At 47.4% G+C, this 23,168-nt stretch overlaps 2 protein-coding genes across 2 annotated transcripts in view; both read left to right on the top strand.

Annotated features, from left to right (window-relative positions):
* Window positions 1-4,426: 4,426 nt before the first annotated feature.
* Window positions 4,427-9,782, top strand: NFKBID (NFKB inhibitor delta). The gene is made up of 12 exons (XM_058040046.1): window positions 4,427-4,598; window positions 4,780-4,868; window positions 4,949-4,982; window positions 5,121-5,239; window positions 5,614-5,798; window positions 6,225-6,330; window positions 6,967-7,113; window positions 7,260-7,311; window positions 7,746-7,903; window positions 8,471-8,584; window positions 8,871-9,035; window positions 9,457-9,782. Exons 1-12 carry the CDS (start codon window positions 4,427-4,429, stop codon window positions 9,514-9,516), a joined length of 1,401 nt encoding a protein of 466 aa, XP_057896029.1. The 3' UTR covers window positions 9,517-9,782.
* Window positions 9,783-12,434: 2,652 nt separating this feature from the next.
* Window positions 12,435-23,168, top strand: part of RLF (RLF zinc finger) — a 38,405-nt gene continuing 27,671 nt past the window's right edge. Inside the window, exons 1-2 of the mRNA XM_058040362.1 lie at window positions 12,435-12,587; window positions 18,629-18,783. Coding sequence (XP_057896345.1) covers window positions 12,435-12,587; window positions 18,629-18,783 — 308 coding nt within the window. The remainder of the gene's footprint in view (window positions 12,588-18,628; window positions 18,784-23,168) is intronic.

Here is a 23,168-nt window from a genome sequence, read left to right as displayed (position 1 = left end):
TAAATTATAAATTAAAAATAAAACATACCTTTCTTTACAAAAATATGTAAAACTAAACATCTGCGACGTCCAATAAAAAAATTACAGCCCCTGCCATCTTCCATCTGTGTGAGTAAATTGACACATTTGAGCAGTTTATTTTGCTACAGTAGCAAATAGAGTGTGATCTTTGCACATGGAATTTTTATTTGCTGGTGCTGAAGGGAGGAGAAAATCGATCTCTTGTTCAATCTGCTACTGCTCCAAGCATAATTTAACTATGAACAGTAAAAGATTCTCATTTTTAAAAAGCTAGAAATAAAAATTCTGCAGCTTTAAGTTGAGATTATCTTCTCTTTTGCCTCAATAGCACCTTTTAGGTTTTAGGAACAGTCTCAGCCTCATATAAATAAAACAGAATAAAACAGAACTTTCGGACTATGTTTTAGTTCACATATCTCACCAGCAGCAGACACTCAGCTTGCCTGGTCAGAAGAAGGTAAATCTTCCCAAACACTCTCATTGTAAATTCCTGCAGTCTGTTCTCCTGCCACAGCTGTAAAAAAAAATCAGTGGATGTACTTTTGGTTACTCCAGACTCAGTCCCTGCTCACAGACAGCATCTCATATATTCTGTGATTCTGCACTTCTCTTTCATTCTCCTGAGACCACATTACTTGTCATGCTGATGTGTTTAAAAAACTCCTGAACTTGACAATGGTTTTTACTCTATTTTCCCCATCCATACAATTGAGTATTTTTTTGGGGGGAGCAAATCATTAGAATTCCTGTCTTAAATGTCAGACATACTAAAGATGTCATTCTTCTTGAGAGTGATACTTACATCTAGGCTATAAAAACTGACTCAGTGACACAAGTTCCATTTTTAATCCAGACCTTAAGCTACCCATCTGCATTACCTCAGCAGCAAAAATAGGGAGAACAAGCTGAAATGTTTTCAGTTATTAAAGAGTGCACAAACTTTCTGGTCTCAAAGAACATTTTGGGTACTGATGGTAAGCTGGGGGAAACCCTTTTCAAACACTCTAAACATTAAGAAATGTTGGGCAGGGGGGAGGGAAAAATACCTTATTTTACAAAAGGGAAATAAGAAATAAATATGTCTATTTTGTGTACAAAAATGTTTTCTGCAGCCAGCATTAGCATTAGCAGGGCACAGCCTCATTAGGCATGCCTGGTATTAATTGCAAGTCCACTGCTAAGACCAATATGAGTTAAGATGCATATCTAGCACTATAATGTTCTTTTAGGTGATGCTCATCAGCACTCTGCAAAAGTGTAGTTCTGATGCAAATGTCCTGTAAAAGATGAATAAACTTCCTCTGCTGAGAACTCTAAAAAGCTAATCATTATCTTTTAATTTGGTGCTGAAGAGCAGTCAATAGGTCATGTCCAATTTCACACTTGACAGCTTGCCTGAAAGTACTCAGTCATTGTGGCAAGCTGGCAGTCTGCAGCCAGCCATCTCTGTGAAGTACTTAAAGCAGGATTCTAAACATGTGTCTTCTTTTGAGTAGTTAAAGGAGGTCTCTAAATATCTATCTGTTATTAATAAAACCCTCTAACTCTGCTGAAGTGATCCACAGACACACACACACACACCCTTGCCAGTTTGTGCAGAGATGCTGAAGATTTGTTTGAAAACCTGAAGTGTTTGGTGAGACTGAGCTGCCATGGTTGGCGATTTACTTGCTCTGTAAAACCTAAATATTAAAAAAAAAAAAAAAAGTATAACAAGCCACAGTGTTCCAGGATGAATTATCTCTTAAAATGGTACTACAGTTAAATGACAACTTGACAACTCACGAGGGAAAATAAATTCAAATGCCAACAATAATTTTATAGTGTTGGTTCTGCTTTTTACCTTAGTTAGACAGCTTGCAACTCAAACTGTTTATAACAACATTCAGAAATTAGTAATTTAGTGTTGTATAGAGGGGCTATTAATTTTTCTTCCAGGTTTGAAGCTACCTCACTGGCTTTTTATTCACTGCAAAACATTCTCTACATTTTTATGACTATATTGATTTTTCTTAGCTTAGAGTCAAACGTCACAGTAATCCTCCAATCATGGAAATTGTCTCTGAAGATCAAGGCCTTTTCATTTCTATACATCAATAATGTGCACTTTATGTGCACAATTGATTTTTATTTTCTACTGTTATCTGTCTGACCCACAATGGACAGCTAGATGAGGCACAAACATCAGTGATGTGTCCTACACATTTTCAGGCTAACATGAACTCACTGCCACGGTTTTCTTTCAGTAGTGAAGGAGGGCCACAAATTATAAACTGCAACAATGAGAAATTTGGCCAACTGCACTACTCAGTGTTGTCTTTAGGATCACCAAATCCAGCAGTAGTGTTTGAAGGCAGACCAGAGATCACCACATGAAGACTGAAGCACATACTCTCCAAATCAGTGTATATTCTGTGCTGCCTTAGGTTCATTTTTATTGCTAAGATACACATGCAAATCAGTAGCTATGTTATAGATTCACTCTGTATTGCTAAGATACACATGCAAATCAGTATGTGCACATTTATATTTTCACTTTCACAAGCAAAATTTCTGAAGGTGCCCTGGCCTATATCTGAAAGTGTAAGAGTTTTTTTCACAGTTTCTGTCTTTATCTTAGTTCACTGTTGATAGTTTTTAATTCATTCCTCTCTTAGTTCCTAACTTTAAAAATTTTTATTTTCTGTATACTTTTATATAGCTTGCTATCTATTTTCCTCTCTTAATCCATTGTCTGTAAAATTTTATTTATACATATACACTGGTACTGTAGATTTCTGTGCCTGCTTTCAGTTCTCTCCTGACTTTGCATTTTCAAGTTGCCATGTCTACTTTATCAGGCCTCCTCTCTCTATTTTTTTTCTTCTTTCCTGCCTGTTCTGTATCCATCTGCTGGGCTCAGGGTCAGTGTCAGAGGAAGGGAGATGGGATTACCTGGGAGCTGCAGCATCGAGGTTGTACTCAGGAGTACAAGGGAGCCAAGGTTTAACACAGGCTGCAGGAAGGGATGGGCTGGGGCAGCAAATGTGCAGCCACCGAGGCTGGGATATATAAACCACAGCCTTTGGTCAGAGTGCTTTGCTGTTCCTCCAGCTGTTTCAGCTCTTTGGGCAGGAGTTTTCTGGCATTTAGAGAATGGAGCTGTCTGAGAAAGGCTTCAGGACCAGTGAAGCTTCAGCAGGCTGTGTAGTAGAAAATACACTTGTGACACCCAACCCCCCAGTCAGGATCCTGGAGGGAACCCCCATGCTGTGTGACATCCCCCAAAATTAATCCACCAGCCCTGGTGGTCTCAGTGAGTCTCATGGTTTCCTTCCCATGTGTCAGAGACTCCCATCAAAATCGAGCTGAGCCCCCCCATCCTAAATGCCACCCCCAAGTGGATCAGAAATCTCCCTCTAATGGGGCAGAGATGCCCTCAAAATGGGTAAGAAACACCCCACATCCCCCAAGTGGGGGGTATGGAGGGGAGCAGTGACCCCTGCAAATTGTGGGTGGGGGGACAGCCCTGTGCCACCCCAATAAAGACACCAGCCCTGGTGTCCCCACAGTCTCCGTGGGTCTCGTGATCTTCTGGGGTTGGGGAGACAGAGCCCCCTCCCAGAGTGGTGAAGAGAGTACCCCAAACCCACACAAAATGATGGGGGCTCAGAAGGACCCTGGATTGTTGCCCCAAATCGGTGCTGATGGAACAACCCAGGACCCGCGATCCCTCCGACACCCCGTCAGAGGACCCCGGCCCGCGGGTGACCCCGCCACCTCCACCCATGCTCTGGGTGCCCTGGGCCCCTCCGAAGCCCCGCCCCCCCGCCTTGTCACCCGTCGCAACAGTGACAGCGTTGGCGTTTTGGTGGCGTTTCCCTCCGGGGCGGGGTTTCCTCGCCCGGGTCCCCCCAAAACGGTCCCCGCGCCCGCCCCGGCCTCATTTGCCCCCGGATCCCGCGGGGATGCGGCCCCAGAGAGGTGAGGGGGGAAAGGGGGATGGGGGCCGTGGTGGGGCGGGGGGTGTCGCGGGCCCTTTCAGACCCGCTTTGAGGGGACGCTGGCCTTTTAAGAGTTCTGGGACAGGGGGCTGGTCCTTTAAAACACCTGGAAGAGAGCCTTTTAGGAAGATCTTTTAGGGGACACTGGCCCTTTAAGAGCGGCTTTTGGGCGATACTGGCCCTTTAAGAGCTGCGTGTAGGAGACACTGGCCCTTTAAGCCTCGCGTTTAAGGGACACTGGCCCTTTAAGAGAGCCGAGAAGGATCTGCTGACCCTGTAGGAGCTCTGGGGGGCAGGAGGGGGGACACCGGCCTCGATGGAGCGGGGGGGGCTCCCGGGGCCTCCCCGCCGGATTCTCCCCGCGGGGGAGGAGGGGGTTCCCCGGGGAGGAGGGCGGGGACGGCGGGGGCGGGCGGTGACGCATGGGAATCCCCGTGACGTCACGACAGGGGGATTCCTGCCTCGCTGGGGGAGTGCCCCGGGCTTTGGGGGTCTCGGTTATGACACAGAGGTTTGAGAGGTCTCGGCAGTTCAGGGGGCCACCCCCGAACAGGGTCTGGATGACACACGGGGAAACGGTAACCCCTGAGGCCAGTAGGATGGCAGTGTTAAAGACTGGGACTTCTATAGGATTCAGGGGTTTCATTCCGACGAGTGGTTATTGCCCTCCTAGTTCAGGTGCAGGGGGGACGCCGGGGCGTTTGGTGGGGTTTTAGGAGTTTTCAGGGTTCCTCGGCATCCCGGGGACCCCCGAACCTCCCTTGCACACCCCCAGGTCCCCCCCGCGCCGCTCCGCCCCAGACGGTGAAGCAGCTGCTGAAGGAGCTACGGCAGCAGAAGAGCAGGGAAGGGGCGAGATCCCCGGTGGGTGACCCCCCATCCCAGTGACACCTCCCCTGGGGACACCCCCACTCTCCTCGCTGACCCCCTTGCTCTCCCCCCAGGTTTTGGCTGTGCCCTCCCCGCGCCCCTCGGATGGTGAGTGAGCCCCGATCCCCCAGCTCCCCCCACACCCCCTGTGCCCCATACTTCCTCTCCATGCCCTCCCCATCCCTACGTGCCCCCTTCCCCTCCCATTCCCTCCCCATGTCCCCCCATCACCGGGTGTCCCCTCAGGCTCTCCCTGGCCCGTTGTCCCCGCGGTGACTCCCGGCCTCTGTGAGGTCCCACACGTGTCCCATGGCAGCCCGGGAGGGGCCCATGGGGGAAGGGTCTCCGGTCCGAGGGGGTTCCAGGTGAGCTGGTTCGAGGGGATGGGGGGGGAACTGGGGGGTTAAAAGGGGGGCAGTGTGGTAAATGGGGGTCAATGGGGGGGGAAAATGAGAGGGCAGTGGGGGAAGAATGGGGGGGAATGGGAGGGAAATGGGGGGAGAAGGGGGGCAGACAACTGGGAGGGGAATGGTGGGGCAATGGGGAAAATGGGGTGGTTAAGGGAGGCAATGAAGGAAGGAATTGGGGGCAGTGGAGGGGCAACAAGAGACAATGGGGGGAGATGATGTAGATGGGGGCAATGGGGTGGCAGCCTGGGGGACAAGGGGAGGAAAATCATTGGGGCACGGGTACCTGGGACCAAGCCCCCCTCCATCTTGACTGCTGCCCCCCCCCAAAGGCTGCTGCCATCCCCGGCCCTGCCTGGCCCCATCCCGCAGTGCCGTGGGGACAATTTGGGGCCTCTCTGCTGGGAAGGGAGATCCAAGAGCCGTACCCTGAGCCCCAGGACCTGGCAGCCGCCCGCGCCGTGCTGGGGGGCCGAGACCCCCGGGAGCTGCTGCTGCAGGACGAGGAGGGGGACACGTGAGTGGGAGGGCACTGGGGGGTATAAGGGGGGGGTACAGGGGTCAAGGCGTCCATCATGGGTCAATGGGTTAAATTGCAGCAAATGGGGGGCATCGATGGGGGCAATTTAGGGGGTCACTGGTGTGAAGGACAGACAGTGGGGCCCATGGGAGGGCAGTGGGGTGAGTGGGGTCAGTGTGGTGTTCAGTGGGGGGCAGTGGGATGAAGTGGGGTCTGTGGGTGAGATCAGTGTGGGGTAAACAGGAGAGTCAGTGTGGAGGTCAGCAGGGAGGCAGTGGGGGAAGCAGTGGGAAAAGGCAGTGAGGCACTGGGAGGAGCTATGGGGTGCCAAGTGCTTTTGTGGGGTCTGTGTTCTGGGTGGAACGTGGGGGGTGGGTAGGGGGTTAAGGGGGTCCCCTCTAACCCACCCGGCTCCATCCCCAGGCTGCTGCACGTGCTCTGTGCCGGGGGGCAGTGGGCGCTCGCCCGGGCTGCGGCCGAGGCTCTGCGGGACCTGGGGGGACTCGAGGTGCGGGAGCACCTGGGCAAGGTGAGGGGGGACACACCTGGGGGTCCTAAGGGGACATCTGGGGGAGATGAAGGTGCAGGAGCACCTAGGCAATTTTGGGGTGGGAAGCTAGAAGTGCAAGAGAAAGTTGAGGGCATTGCTGGTAAAGAAGGGGTAATGAGTGCGTCATACTGGGGCAATAAGGGGGTGATGGAGGTAAAAAGATGGGAGTAATTAATAATGGGAGTGGAGTAGTTAATTCTGAGATAATTAATCACAGGGTTCTGTTGCAGTCTACTAATAGAGGGAGCGCTGAGAATAAAGGGGGAATTAATACTGGGGGGTAATAACGGGTGATTAGTGATGGTGTGATTAAAGTCCAATAAAGGGCAATGAAGGGGCAATCAGTAACAAATAATTAATGAGGGGATGATAAAGTTATCATAAGGGGAGGCAGAGCAGTAGCAGAATACCAGGGTGATAATTTGAGGGTCTGGGGGTGCTTGATGCCCCCCAACCACCCCTGACTCCCCCAGATCTCACTGACCTTCTTTTTTTTTCCCTGCAAGAGCCCCCAGACCCCCTTTACCCTCTAGACATCTAACTCCCCCCAGGAGTCACTCAAGCCCCCCCTACCCCTGTTCATTCTGTCCCTGACCCCCCATTTGATGTCCCCAGACTCCCCTGCTGGTGGCAGCAGCAGCTGCAGCCCCGGAGATTGTGCGGGACCTGCTTGTCCTGGGGGCCAACCCTGACGCCGCTGACCACGGGGGCCGCACGGCGCTGCACCTGGCTGCAGCCTATGGGCACCCCGAAATCCTCCAGGTGACACCCCAACCCCCATGGGGACCACAAAACCGTCCCAAAGGGACCCCAAAGTGGGACACAGTTGTCCTGGGAGACCAGGGAACCGGCCTGGTGGGGTTCCTGGTATCCAGGGGGACCCCAAATCTTCCCCCTTGCCTTCCCAGGCCATGATGTCCTCGGGGGTTCCTGTCAACGTGGAGGCCAGAAACTTTGAGGGTCAGCAAATCTGAGCGGGGGCAAGGGTGGTGGAAGGGCTTGGGGTGGGCCCCTGCTTTTGGGGTGGGGGTGATTCTTGGGGAGTCTTTGTTTGGGTGGGACTGGGGAGGGTTCAGTTGGTGGGTCCCCAATGGGAGGGGGACTCAGGGGTCCCTGATTTGGGGTGTCTGACAAGTCCCTATTTCAGGGTGTCTGGGGAGAGTCCCACTTGGGGGGTACTCAGTACAGAAGGGTTTGAAGGGGATGCTGGGGATCCCCATTTTTTGGTAGCTCTTGGTGGGATGGGGATATCCAGTCTGGGCGTCCTGGCTGATGGTGGGAGGGTCCCAGGGGGTGTGTCTTTACTTTGAGGGGGTCCCTAGGAGGGTCCCCAATTCCAGGGGGGTCCTGTTTGGGGGAGGGGCCGTTCCTGACCCCTGTTGGTTCCCCCCCAGGCCAGACCCCTCTGCACTGCGCTGTCCTGGCCCACAATGCCTCCCTGCAGGGAGGGCACAGCCCTGTGGGGGGCTCTGCAGGGGGGTCCCCCACTCCCCAGGACCGATTCCGCTGTGTGGAGCTGCTCCTGCTGATGGGGGCAGACAGCAGCAGCCAGGTACAGACCCCCCCAAAGACCCCCAGGTACCCCACAACTCTCCAGGTGTCCCTCACATCCCCTGGGTTCCCCACAGACCTCTCAAAGATGACTGTGTCCCACCTCAAGGTCCCTGTGTATTGGAAGACTTTGGGGTCTGTTGGGGTTCCTTGGGAGGGTTGGGGAGGGGTGTGAGACCCCCACAATACCTGTGTGTCCCCAAAGACCCCTGTGTGCCCCCCAGACCCCTGTGTGTCCCCAAAGACCCCTGTGTGCCCCCACAGACCCCTGTGTGCCCCCACAGACCCCTGTGTGTCCCCCAGACCCCTGTGTGTCCCCAAAGACCCCTGTGTTCCCCCCAAAGACCCCTGTGTGCCCCCCAAAGACCCCTGTGTGCCCCCCAGACCCCTGTGTGTCCCCAAAGACCCCTGTGTGCCCCCCAAAGACCCCTGTGTCTCCCTTCAGATCCCCCATGGGCTGGATAGATCTGTTCTCCCAGGCACTGGGATTTCTTGGGGAGGTTGAGGAGGTTGTAGGGGGGTGATACCTCCTGTGGGCCCCCACCCCCGACCCCCTTTTTGCCCCCAGGACACCAAAAGCAGCCTGACAGCTCTGCACCTGGCTGTGAGGGGAGGCAACCTTGCTCTGGCCCATCTGCTGCTGCGCCAGCCTGGCATGGCACCCCGCCTGGTCAACATGAAGGTGTGAGGGACTTGGGGGGCTCTGAGGGGGGCTCTGGGTTCTCTCTGTGGGGCACTTGGGGTTCTTGGGGCTGATTGGAGGGGTCTGTGGAGCTCTTTGGGGTTCCTGTAGTGCCTTGCGGGGTGTGAAGGGGCTCTGGGAGGCTCAGAGGGATCAAAGGGGCACTGGGGGATTTGGGGTGTCTGTGGAGAGTCTGGGGGACTGGAGGTATCAAGGGTCTCTGAGGTACCTCTAGGGGGGCTAGAGGGTTATTTGTGGGTACCCTGAGCCCCCTCCCATCCCTCAGGCCCACGGGAACACCCCCCTGCACATGGCAGCAGCCCTGCCCGGGACCCCCAGCCAGGAGCCCCTCGTGAGGCTGCTCCTGGCCTGGGGCGCCGACCCCAGCGCCCGCAACCTGGAGCACGAGCTGCCCCAGAGCCTGCTGCCCCCGGGGGCCCCCGGAGAGCAGGTGAGACCCCCAGGTCCCCCTCAGGGCCAGCACCATCCCCTGCACCCCACCAGCACCCCAGGTCCCCCTCAGGGCCAGCACCGTCCCCTGCACCCCACCATCAACCCAGGTCCCCCTCAGGGCCAGCACCGTCCCCTGCACCCCACCATCACCCCAGATCTGACCCCAGATCACCTTCACACCCAAGACCCCACTGCACCCTAAAACTTCCTGCTGATGGGGGGAAATGCCTGGAATTGCTCCCGGAATCCCAAAATCCCACTGCTTTGCCTCAGATCCCTGCTGCTATGCCCCAAATCCCGCTGCTTTACCCCCTCGTTTTCACCACCCCTCCATCCCAGGATCTCTGGGTGACACCCCCAAATTCTGGGGTAGAACCCCGTGTTTTGGGGACCCTCCCTGAACCTTCCCTCTCCCACAGCTCCGCCTCCTCCTGAGGAGCCGCCGGGGGTCCCATCGCCCCCCGCCCAGCGCCGAGTGACGTCAGAGGGGCGGGGTCTCCCCGGTATCAGATGGGGGGACACCCCCATATTGGGGGATTGAACTTTTCCTGATTTCAATGAAATTGCCCCCAAATTTCTGTGAAATGAGTCTGAACCACATTGGTTTGGTGGGGGGAGGAACACGGAGGGAGTCGAGCCCTTGCCCTTCCCCCCAGCCTCATTAATGGGGGCTGCTAATGAGGGGCGTCTCCTCTAAATTGGGGAATTTGGGTGGAACATGCCAAATTGGAGAGGAAACCCAAAAACTGAGGGAATTCTGGAATTAAATAAAATCTTCCTTAAAATCTGAGTCTGTTTTTTCCCAACGCCCTCAATCTCCCCTCAGTCCCTCCCAGTGCATCCCAGTGACCACAGAAAAAGGAGGGGGTTCTGGAACAAAGGGCTTCAAATTGAGAAAACCTTTTCCTTTAAGGATTAAGTCATAGAAAAACCCTCCTCTGACACTATTTAAAGGCCTTAAATTAAGGGGGTAAATGGTGGGAAGCATGAGGGGGAAAGAGCAGAAAACATAAGGGAGAAAGGGTGGGAAATGCAAGGGGAAGGAGGGTGATAACCATGAGGGTGGGAAATGCAAGGAAAAGGGGGTGATAACCATGAGCCACTTGGGGTGACTCCCAGAGGTGCCCCCAAATGCTGAGGTTTTCCCCTCCCCAGGCCTAGGAGTGCTCTGAGGAACTGGTGAGGGGAGCATCCCTCAGAATCATCACACACCTACCGAGTCCCCCCACAGCCAGACCATCCCAGACCCCCCAATCCACCCTCAAACCCTCCCAACATCACCCCAAACCATTTTAGCCAGCTACAGCTCCTCTTGAGCGCTCTCAAACCTCACCCAGCACCACTGAAAAGCCAATTGAGCTTACTAACATTCTCTATATGGAGTCCAGTGTTTTACACTGATGTGTTGTCTTGACTTTTTAAGATTTTTTGATGTTTACATTCTTATAACGAAATTTTTCACACACTTTATGTAAATAACTTATTGTTTTGCATTATTTTATAGAAGAAGAAAGATTTGATGAACTGTTGGTTTGTCTAGTGTCATTGGAAAGGTAGCACTGCCACCCTCCAATCCACTGTCACTTTTGGACATGTAAAAATATTGGAGTCAAAAATTAAATATTCTCTTTTACCCTTGTAAAGAACTGCGTGTCCGCGTCGCGTTATTTCCTATAGTAACACTGATGCAGTTCAGGACCTGAAAAATATAAAAAGATAAAAACTTAAACCAAAAGCCATCAATCACCTGACGGGTCTGTGCCATCTCTCCCGCGGGCACAGCGCCCCCTCGCTGCCGTTCCCCGCTCACAGCTCCAGCAGGGGGCGCTGCGTGCCCGCCCCAGGGCCCCCAGCGCGGGACCCTCCGGTAACGGCGCTCGAACGGAGCCCACGGGGGAAACGCGGGGCTGGGCAGGCAGGCAGTGCCTGGGAGATGGGGACAGCTGATTCGGAACCCAGGACATTCCTCTGGCTGCCCTGGAGGAGCTGAGACCCTGCCCAGGGGGTTCAGAGACCTTGGCACAGAGCACAAGACACACCTGTGACTTTGATCTTGACCCATGGGAAAACAATTACCTACCTCTATATGAAGAATTACAAGTCAAGAGAGTCCAAGCAAAATAATAATTGGTTTGTCATAGGATGAGAAATAGATTTTTGGGGTTTTTAGAATGGGGGTTTGGGGTCTCCAGATTCCTCCTCAAGATGGAGGAATCTGGGCATACCCTGTCCTCCTTCTTTCTTCTTCCTAGCCTCCATGTTCTAAGTGATGGTGGCACTTTTGGATTGGTTTAAGGTAGAGACTCACTGTCTAACAAAGGTGATAGGTATTGGGAAGTTATTGTAAATAATTTACGCATAGTCTTTAATATAAAAAGACAACACTGCCTCTGAGGCCGTCAGGGTGCCTCAACCTGACCTGCCAGACAAACCTCGGCACGTCGGAGAAACAATGTTATAGATAAGAAATAAAAAATAAATAATAAATAACCTTGAGAATGAGAACAGAAGAATCCTGACTCCTTATTGGACTCGGGGCTGGGAAAAAGAGACTTGTACGTATCTCAGAGTCACTCTGAGAAGAAGAGATTCTGAGAGAAGCAGAGATTCTGAGAGCCTAGAACTTCATTGACCTGTCAAGCCGTGCCTACACCTTCTTTCCACGTCTTGCCAAACACTTCCCTGCCATTCCTTGCCTACCCCTCCCTTGAATTGTCTTGACTTTGTTTACCCCTCTCTTGCCTTGCCTTCCTTTCCTGTAGTGGAATGACCCTGGCTGGATGCCAGGCTCCCACCAAAGCCTGTCAGTCCCCTCAGGAACGTGATGTGGGGAGAAAATATGTATTTCATTCATTGAGATAAGGACATTAATTAAGATATATAGAGAGATCTGCTCCGATCCATGGGCCCAGCATCTCATGTCACCAGACACATTGCAAATTCTTGGTAAAAGCTATTTACCATCCTGCCCGTTCCCGTGTCTGGGCAGCAGCCTCCTCAGGGCTATCCTAGAGACACGAACGTTCTGCTATCAACACCGTGCTGTTAACGGGAGATTAGAGTAACGGCAGTCTAAGTTAAAAAGCAGGCTCTGGCCGGTATCCATGATCATATTTCACGTCCCTTAGCCCTGCAGTCAGTCACCTTTACGGCAGAGGAGCCATCGCTCCCCGAGCCCTCACGGAGCCCTCACGGAGCCCTCACGGAGCCCTCACGGCGCGGGGAGGGGCGGAGCTGGTGGGGCGGCACGCGGGTGCGCGCGCCCGCTCCCCGCCCCTCCCCTCGCGCGGGCGCGGCCACGCGTCACGTGCGCGCGTCACGTGGCGCCGTCCCTGGCCGATGAGGTCAGCGGCGGGGTCACGTGAGCGTTGCCTACGCGCAGTGGGGCCGGGTGCAGATGGCGGACGCGGAGGCCGAGGCGGCGGCGCGGCCGGAGGTGCCGCGGGTGGTGCCGGCGCTGCGCGCCCGCCTCTGGCAGCTGCAGACGGAGCTGCGCGAGCAGGAGGTGTCGGAGGCCTCGTCCCGAGCCTACTGCCGGGGCTTCTGCCAGGTAGGCGGCGGGCGGGGCGGGCCGCGGCGCGGGCGGCAGGGGGGATGCGGCGGGGCGGGCTCGGGCTGTCCCCGCTGTGCCCCCGCTCTGTTCCCGCTGTGTCCCCGCTCTGTTCCCACTGTGCCCCCGCTGTGTCCCCGCTGTGTCCCCGCTGTGCCCCCGCTGTGCCCCCGCTCTGTCCCCGCTGTGCCCCCGCTGTGCCCCCGCTCTGTCCTCGTTCTGTCCCCGCTGTGCCCCCGCTCTGTCCCCGCTGTGTCCCCGCTGTGCCGGCGCTGGCGGCGCGCAGGGCTCGGGGCTCCGTGCCCGCCTGCCCAGCGGGGCTCTGCACCGCCCGCCCGGGGGCAGCGCTCGGCTTTGGGCTTGGGCATCGTGCGGAGCGGGGCGGCCTGGCTGGGGCAGTGGGGCACGAGCAGTCCTGGCTCCGTTCCGACATCTCCGGTGTCTGTTTCACTGTTTCACTCGTCTCGGGATCAAATCTGCGTGTTCGCCTTGTTTAAGATGTGTGAGCAGTGCTTGCTGGGCCTGCAGGGTCCTTCAGGCACTGATGAGCGTGGTTTGGATGTCTTGTGTTGAATACTTGCTTAGTGCAACCCAAAGGGACATCTCCAATTTCTGAATCGGGGCCCTGAGTTCCAGAAGAAGAGCTGATATTGTTTAAAGCCACAGTGATGGAGATAACTCATTCTTAAGTAAATTCCTCCAATTTTTAACTTTTGCCACCCTCACAGCATCATTTACTGTGAGCTCTAAGGTTGAAAAATTGTTATGATACTGAGTTTGTAACTTGTCTCTGCTGAGTCTGGAGATATTGTGGGTTTTAAATAAGAAAGATAAAAATCTGTTTTCTAAGGTAGTTCACAACACCTCTGCTGATAAAGCTACAGTGTTTGAATGGTAAAATCAGAGAAAAAATCTTGCTGGTTTGTCACAAATTGTGTGTAAGTGGTGTTACCCTTCCCAGTCTTCCATTTTGCCTCCACAGGTTGTGTGCTTTGCCATACCATTGTGGGAGGATGTTAAGCTATCACTCAGTGAAACAAGAGAATAAGTGTATTTTCTATGTTTCAAAACTCTTCCAAGCTGCGGGGTGCAGCTGCCTCCTGCTGCGTTTGTCCTGAATTCATTTTACGTGACCTTGCACTGACATGGAGCCTGCTACAAAGTGTCACGCTGTCTATGTTCAGGTTTTGCTGAAATTGTTTCCAGTGGTGAACATTGTGTCAGAACATTGAGACAAGTATTCAGCTGACCCTTAATCGTGGCTGTCAGGATGATCTGTGTGTCTACATGTCCAGTTTCCCAGATTAGCTGGGTACAGAAGAAGCTTTAAAGATGCTTGATCAGTGAATTGTGGTGAAAGACAGTTCTGCTACCTAAAAAAAAAAAAAAAAGTAAACAACAAAAAGACCCCAAACCGTGCCCCAAAGTAATGTATCCCTCTGGGTCCTTGTGCTGTTATTGTTTGGTTTTAAAATGCTGTGATAGCGCAGATGAAAATGGAAAAGGTTCGTTTTGAGTTGCCACCAGTCTGGAACCTGTTGGATTGTCATGCCTGGACTGCAGGGGATGCATCCATGGAGCTGCTGGTCCATCCTGAAACACCTCCAGCCTTCACAGGGGATGAATTTGTGATGTCTTTGTGCAGTCAGACCACTGTGGGTGGGGTGGAATTTTATGTCTGGGTTTCTCCTAACAGGGGATGTTTGTGATAACTTCAGTAACTCAAGGTCTGCCCATGAGTGAAGTTTAGGGAGCTCATTAATTACTTTGTATTAATTACTTGGAAGGTACCACTGATACTTTGCTATAAAATTATTAAGCTACAGCGAAATGTGCCTAGAAAGAAGCTGAGTTTATCTGGGCTTAAGTTTGAATTTGGGAAGTAGCTGACATGAGGAGAGCTGAAATGTTTTATGTTTGCCATCCTGTGAGTACAGCTGAGGCAGGGGCCTGGAAGTTGCTCTGTTTTGCTGTGGAAATGACCATGGCTGGTAGTTTCCAGGCAAACTGAACCAAATTAGGGAATTTCCTTTGCTTTGAGCTGTGTCAATGCTGTTTTACCACTGCTAAACTTGTGCTGCTGTGTGCAGCTTCCCAGTAGCTCATACACGGGGTGATGCTGGATGTCACAATTTCCTTGAAGATCCCATTTTCAAGCAGGGAAATGCTACATTTGTCCAGGATAACAAAACAAAGAAACTGCTGAAGCCTAAATCATGGGTTGACTCTGCAGCCTTATATTATATAGGCATTAATGCTTTGCACATTCACCTTAGGAATTTTTATTTTTTTTCTTTGTGGAGGGCAGTATGTACCCAAAGAGCAGATAGAACAACGAAGGGGAGTGTTTGAGGCTGTGCTGTCATAAATAGGAGGAGCAGTTTTCAGTGAAGGTGAGATTGTAGGATGTCAGATCCCATCTGCCAGTGCCCAGCAGCTGTTGGCTTTCTGAAATTTTTGTAGATGACATGTTGAGTGCAATCAGATATGGTTAAGAAGATGAGAAAGTATTTTTCTGAAAAAGTCTCAAAGCTGTACCAACAGGTCAGGAAACTTTGAGATTTTCATCTGCAAATTGGGTCTGAGCAAAAAAAATTCCTTTTTTGAGGAAGTGCAGCTAAGGAGGTGTTGTGGCATTGCAGAGAGTGAAAAGCTGGGCTGGCCCGTGTGTTACACATTAGGGGGTGTGGGCTCTGCACTTCTCACCCCATTTGCCCATCAGAGATGTTGGTGGGATGAAGTGTAAATGGGTGTGTGTTAGCCAGACTTTAAATGTGTGAATACTCTCTCTGGTAATTATACTGTAAGGTACTAATTCCTTCTAAATTGTTACTTGGGAACCCCTTAAACATGCAGTTTAATTCTGTCAAATTAATAATTTTTCCATAATAGTTTTTATAAAGACTGCCAGGAGAAATCCATAGTGGACAACTGAACAACCATGGCTTGTGAAAAAGCACAAGGGCTTTCAAGAACTTCTTTAATACAGTTACTACATTTGGCTTATTTGTCAGTGTGCTGATACTAACAGCATCATAATATTCCAAACTAGATCCTTGAAGTCTAAGCTATTAATAAATCTGTCACCTTGAATGTGTTTTTTTACACTGAAATCATTGTTTGTGTTTGACAAGAAGCTTCTCATAAATAGTTACTCAGTGAATTCCTCGTGTTAGCTTTAAGGCTTTGATCCCAGGGCAAGACTGCAGTGTTTACTAGAAAATTTATTTAATCTTAGAAAGTATTCTGCTGTGTTTTATGCTTTACATAGACCAGGTAGTTTATGATCAAAGTGTCTGTCAAAATAACTGAGTGCTAAATTTGGCTTTTTAAATAGATTGGTTTTAATGGATATATTTTTAGAAAGGTGTAAGGATTGGTGTGTTGGATCTGTTTCTCTAGTCACTGTGATGGTAGTGTTACTGCTGGCTTTACCAAATAGCTGATTTATGATAGGCATCACTTCACTCTCTGGGGATTGCAGCTTGACAGTCTTTGAATGGGATATAATGCTACAAAGCAATGTGTGATTTGAGTTATATTATCAAATCCATTAATCTGTTAAATAAACTTGAAGACTGGTGTTACCATTACCTGCTATAGCTAATGATATTTGTGCTTAAGGATGATTTCTGCAAACTTCCAACTCCCCACCCCCAGCTTAAGTCTTTATTATTAATATTATATGGATTTTTGGGAAAGTTTGTAACTTCCATTCACTCAGAACTTCTGTTCATTAATTGTTGGAGAACAATCCACAAAACAGCAGATTACTGATTCTTAGGTGGTATTTTTGTATAGATTTTTAAAGTGTAACACCTGATTCTGGTAGTCTGCACTGTTTTTAGGTTAGGACCAATATAGTTCAGTTATATCACAGATGTGACATTGGGTACTGGCCACATTTCCTGCTCTGATGGAGGGTAGGTGTTGGTCATTATTGTGACTGCAGGTGGTTTTAGCAAGCCTGTAGAAGGGTTTGTTCCATAGCTGCTGTTTCCATTCACCTTCTGATAAGATCATGTGGGGTTTTTTTAAGGTGTTAAAATCAGTTTGTTGTGTCAGAGTGACAACTTTAAGTGATTTGAAAACTGATATGGCCTCACTATGCTTGTAAGGACAATTTGACTTGTTTTGAATGGTAGGGCAAAGCACTCTGAATTTTTTTTTTTTTCCCCATGCAGTCACAGAATTCCCAGAATCACTGGGTTGGAAGAGACCTTAGAGATCATTGGGACCAGCCCATGCCTCTCCTAAATACCTGGGTGTTCACCTAACACCTCAACTAAACCCTGGCATTGAGTGCCACATTGTCACTTTGATTTTTTTAAGATTTTCTAAGCCTTCTGATATTTCCATTCTTGTAGCAAACTTTCTCACACACTTTCTGTAAATAACTTATTGTTTTACATTCTTTTATGGAAGAAGAGAAATTTGATGGGCTGTTGGTTTGTCCAGTGTCATTGGAGAGGTGGCACTGTCACCCTCCAAAATAAAAAGAAGTGTCTCAGTTCAGTTGGTGATTAAGGCATTTACAATGTGTACAACTGCTGAAAGCAAAATCGGCAGAGACAACAAATCCATCCAAACAATCTGGTGACATAATACTAAATAGCTACTCTAAAAACTCACCACAGCATTGTTATCTTAGAACCTTTCTGTTTAATTGCAATTAACATTACATGAATGGAGCTGTCTTGGACTATGCCAACCAAGCTTCTGGAATTATTCTAAAATTATCCTTTTACCCAGTTTTTTGGGATGTACTGGTGTTGTCCCTGTGTTGATGTGATTTCATTAAACCTGGCTAGATTTTATATTGCTGCTTTAGTGCCCAGGTAATGTGGGATTGCTGTGGCCAAGGAGTAATATCTGGGGTAATTTTGTGTTTGAAAAATGCCTACCTAATGATCTGATCTGGGATTTGGATCCCTTTCAGGTGGCTTCATGTTTGCTGTGTGGGTAATGCATGGATGTTTAAAACACTACACCTGAAGTAATGTTATTAATCTTGAGTTTGTGCATTCTCACTGGTGATAAAGATTCCAGTGTTACAGACATGGTTCTGTCTCCATGATTGTTGTACCAAAGGAGCCAAGTGTAGGACTTAGCTCCCTGAATTTTCTACTTAATAGCTCACATTTCTGCCAATTGCATCTAGCTTTCTCACAGGTAGAAATTCTCATAACTTTATCAAGATAATAATGTAAATAAAAATATATTTCAATTAAAGGGAGAATTTCTGTTGAGATCAAAAGCTGTCACTTTAAATTCTTCTTCAGAGTAAAAATTTCTCACTTCCAGAATGATTCCACTGTATGTGTTTGATATGGTGTGTTGATATTTGTTTTTAAGCAAAAGTGTGTTACATACATGGTTCTGTCTCCATTGTAGTTGTACAAAAGGAGCCAAGTGTAGGACTTCTGAATTTTCTATTTAATAGCTCACATTTCCACCAATTTCAAGCATCTAGCTTTCTCCCAAGTAGAAATTCTGATAACTTTATCAAGATAATAAGCTAAATAAAAGTATATTCCAATAAAAAGGAGAATTTCTGTTGAGGTGAAAAGCTACTACATTAAATTCTTCTTCAGAGTAAAAATGTCTCACTTCCAGAACGATTCCACTGTATGTGTTTGATATGGTGTATTATATTTGTTTTTAAGCAAAAGTGTGTTACATGCATGGTTCTATCTCTATGGTAGTTTTACAAAAGGAGCCAAGTGTAGAACTTCTCCCTGAATTTTCTACTTAAGAGCTCACATTTCTGCCAATTGCATCTAGCTTTCTCCCAAGTAGAAATTCTGAGAACTTAATCAAAATAATAAGCTAAATAAAATATATTTCAATAAAAAGGAGAATTGTGATGAAAATTGAGATTAAAATGAGAATTGAGATGAAAAGCTGTCACTTTAAATTCTTCTTCAGGGTAAAAATTTCTCACTTGCAGAATGATTCCACTGCATGTGTGTGCTACTGTGTATTGATATTTATTTTTCAGTGTGTTGCAAGAGTTTCTAATGCTAATCCTGTTGTTTCAGACACTGCTCCAGTATGCTGGCAGTCGGGGTGCATCGGAACATATTTTACCTTTTTTGGAAGTGTATCGAATCTCCATCCAAAGCTTTGCTAATGCAAGACCTTACTTGACTACAGAATGTGAAGATGTTCTTCTGGTACTTGGCAGGCTAGTGCTGTAAGTTTTAAGTTGGTATATTAATTTTTTTTTGTTTTAAAAAGAATTGAACTTTATAAATGAAAGGGCAAGCTGTTGAAATTGTTTATTGCTTAATGTGACAACTATATTTGCAATTATCTAGTACATTTAGTACATTTTTAATTATACCACAGAAATGTATTTGAGCTTTGAATTAATTAATGTGGACAAGTTTTATTCTTCTGTATTTGGATAATCATGTGGGTTTTAGGAGGGTTCTGTTCTTGAAGCTTAGTGTGGTACTCATTAAACCGAAGCTTCAATATGAGACTTTCACATATTAATTAATGAACTTTGTCCCTTGCTCTGCAGTTGCAGCTGTGTGTCCTGTCCCCTTCAGTGCAGGGACATTCTGAGTGTGTCCCTTGTTGAAAAGGACAAGCTGGTTGGTGTTCATGGCAATCTGAGTTGTGCTGTAAGATTGCAAAGCAGACTAGACATGACTTAAAGCACAGCAATTCCTGGAACAGGACAGAGAACATTTTACAGTCCATCAGCTGAATTGGGATAACTTGGAGTTCCTCAAAGTCTAAGTGCAAAGCAGCTTTTTGTAATTGAAGAGTGTGGACTGAGGGTTTTATGTGCACTGGGGAATGATCAGTATAACCTGAGAGTGATAAGGTGATGTGCTGGTTGTTCCTTGCTAGTGAGGTTGCATCTGAGGAGGGAGGGTGAAAATCTAGAACCTTGAATATGAAGATCATCATAGAATAAAAGTGATTCTGTGACAATTTTGGGGCTTTTTTGTTATCAGTGTCTTACTGGTTTCATGGTCTGAACTCAGGTATTCTCTTTAATGGAGTTTAGCAGTGAACTCCTTGGGCAAATGCTTTATTTTGTAATGGACTGACTTGCAATATAAATGAACAGCTCAGAACCAGATTATCTTCAAATGATGCCTTGAATTATCTTCTTTTAAATTGTGAGAAATATGTGAACTAGGAGTGGTTTTGGATTTTTTGAAAACATGAAATCAGGAGACATGTGTCCTAGGTTCTTACAGTGGAAACCTAAAACTTTAACTACATTTACTTGGTACATGATACACATTTTTGGCAAAATATCTCCATTGCTTTTTCAGTCTGTCCCCTTAAGGATAGAGTATTATTGTCTTCATCATACTATCATTAATTAGCTTGTGTATTTGGTTGTTTCCTGCTGAAGTAATTTTAAAAGTTTGTCATTTAGTGTTTGTTTGCAGGGCATCTCTACTTGGACTACTTTCTATATATTGATATCTTGGCGTGTAAATCCCAATTCTGTAACAAAATTCCTTTTCTCTTGTTGGGAAATATCAGAAAATTCTACTTTTGCTAATATGTTTTTTTCCAGGTTTTGGGGGAGGATTTTGTTGTAGCCTGTATATTCAGAAAACTTTGTGTTAGAGGACAGTAGAAAAGCTGACTTGCTGAAATCTTCTCTTTCTTACAATGATTACATTTGAAAGGAATCTAAAGAATGAGGAATACAAAGAGTGAGGTGGAAGATAAGGAGGACAGTGGCATACCCGAATTAACTCTCCAAAGTTTTTCTTTTTCATAAGTTTCCAAGGGAGTGTGAGAGAAGTTAGAGTGGGGAATAAAAGATAAAAGTTGAGGTTCTATGAGGGAGGAAGATTGTTACTTAGTTAGGGACATGAAAACTTACTGTTCCTATGAAATTGGGATTTTTGAGGAGACAGTTGGGTTCCCCACAGCTGTCATACCCACTGTGTTTTCAAGTCTGTGTTTTCAGAATTGAACTTTGATTGGAAGTGAAATGAGCAAACTTGCTGTTCCAAAGCAGAAGTGCTCTGCTCCCTATTGAAATCCTCCTTCCCTTCCAACATTCCTCCTGGAGAAGAGGAAAAGAGCTTCCTCCTCCTGCCTTCCTTCTCAGCAGGGTGAGGCAGTAACAGCAAAATTCAGTGTGCTGTGGTTTCCCTGCTGGCTCCTGCTTGTGTTCACACTGACCTGGTGTAGGGACTGTGAGTTACCTCACATGCAGTGTGAGATATTGTTGGTTCACTGTCCAGCCTCAGGAGACAAAAGGAAAGCTTGGAGTGGTTGCTCTTGTAGATTCCAGGTGTGACAAACAATTGGGGGTGTGTGGGTGGGAAACAGGAATGTTCTTTTTGGCCATGGAGTAAGTTACCTGCTTTGCTCAGGTGGAGCTTGGCCAGGTTATTCTCACAGCTCCAAAGCACAGTGCATTCCCCTCACCCCTCAGTGTTACTGTTTCAAAGGTAATTCTCTGTAGAAGAATTAATAAAGAATTAGCCATATCAGAGATGTCTTTCACTGACAGCTGGCTCTCCTTGTGAATCTTCAAGGAGACCCTTGAAGCTGGTTATTCACTCAGGCTTCTGTGAGTGCTTTATTTCTGAGGCTGGTGTGAGGGGGAAGGTGTCATGTCACCATCAGTATGAAAATTTTACTTCCATCTGAAAATGGTTTATTTGATGCTTGTGGTGGTGTTCACAGGGGTCTTAGGATGAGGGAAGAGATGAGGATCTGACTCCATGTTTCAGAAGGCTGATTTATTATTTTATGACATACATTATATTATATTAAAACTATACTAAAAACAGAAGAAAGGATTTCATCAGAAGGCTGGCTAATAATAGAAAAAGAAAGAATGATAACAAAGGCTTGTGGCTTGGACAGAGAGTCTGAGCCAGCTGACTGTGACTGGCCATTAATTAAAAACAATCAACATGGGCTAATCACAGATGCACCTGTTGCATTCCACAGCAGCAGATAATCATTGTTTACATTTTGTTCCTGAGGGCTCTGAGCTTCTCAAGAGGAAAAATCCTAAGGAAAGGATTTTTCAGAAAATGTGTCTGTGACAGATGCAAAGATTAATAGATTAAAAAAGAATAAATACTTGGTCATAAGTCACATGATGTTTGACAGTAACTAAAATTTAACTGCTTTGCACTTTCTCCTGTGTGCTGTGATGGCACTGAAGTGAAAGGGAATTTACCACTTCTACAACTTTGAGAAGGTGTTAGTATGGTTTTCTTTTTATAAAAAGTGAAAGGAGATGTGAATGCCATCAGTTTTAAGAAGCAAAACTGTATTGAACCAATCAAACCAGTCTGCCTCAAGCTTTAGCTAATAACAATAACAATAATGTTCCAGGAAGAGTGTGCTTGCTTCCCTCAGCACTCTGTGAGCAGGCACAGGTGACACTGAGCTGTTTGTGTCACAAAGCATTTCTCAGCCTAATCCACTGCTGCAGGTTGATTCAACCACTCTGCTGTCTATCATTAGGTGCTAATTCAACTCTTAATAAGCACAGGATGATTCCTGACAACAAGTGAACAATGCATGCTGATAATCCAATGTATAATGACTCATCTTTTGTCTCTGAGAAGATTAGGATAGAAAACTGTTCTAATACAGTCTAAAGATGAACACAGTTCTGAAAGGTTTTAAAATTTAATTTCACCGTTTCTGTGAATGAGGTATAATTGAAATGAGGTATTACTGAAAAATTATATGCAAATAATATGTTGAATTTTGCAGAGTTATTTGTTCCAAAATAAATTTATATCTAAGACACCTTTACTTAAAAGATATTTTGAAGTTGAGTGTTTCAGATAGTTAATATTTCTTCTAATAATGTAAACATTCAAGCACACAGTACAGTTTATTTGTAAAAATTGTGATTGAAGTTTAGAATTGAGTTTTTTATAGACAGGCATTGTGGTGGTACTGGTGGAGTAGGGTTAGAAAGGTTTGACTTCATGGCATGATCCTGGAATTTTGATTTGTGGCCTAGCCATGACATGTAAACTCCATTTAGTTGCATTACAATAAAGAGGGAAATGGGAATTCATGGACAGAAGTGTGTTTTAAAGTATTGTATAATAAGGACCAAAAGAAAGAATTAAGTTAAATAGTGTTTTGTTCCCCTTGGCAGTGGGATGTTTTTATGCACTTGTGTGTTTGAATCAATTCTTACAAAAAAACTTTGTTAATTGACTCAGAATTCTAATTATTCTTCTGCCAAGGAAATTGTGATTGCAATATCCTGGATATTGCTTTTACAATGTGCTGTAAGTTGGTTTATGTGGTAGTTTATAATCCGGAGCTCCAGATTTCTTATGGAGTGACTTCCAGACCAGAGTTCTCTGTGTTGAGTTCCTGAGGAGAACTTGAAGACTTGCAGCAAAAGAACTTTTCCTTTTGGGTTCAGATCAGTCCTGTACAGACAGTAACATGGAGGCATAAATTAAATCCTCTTGTCTTCCTAGACTATCTCACTCTGTATACACAATGCTTTCAAAATGTAATTGCAGATTTTTTCACTGTCCAAGTAGCAGCTTAATGCTTAAGTTCAGAAAAATTATATTTAAAAGCTCACTTTGACATTTT

This window comes from Melospiza georgiana, chromosome 24 (assembly GCF_028018845.1).
Source record: "Melospiza georgiana isolate bMelGeo1 chromosome 24, bMelGeo1.pri, whole genome shotgun sequence".
In the NCBI taxonomy this organism is placed as follows: domain Eukaryota; kingdom Metazoa; phylum Chordata; class Aves; order Passeriformes; family Passerellidae; genus Melospiza; species Melospiza georgiana.
Note: the sequence above shows the minus strand (reverse complement) of the source record. Positions and strands in the feature narration are given on the sequence as shown.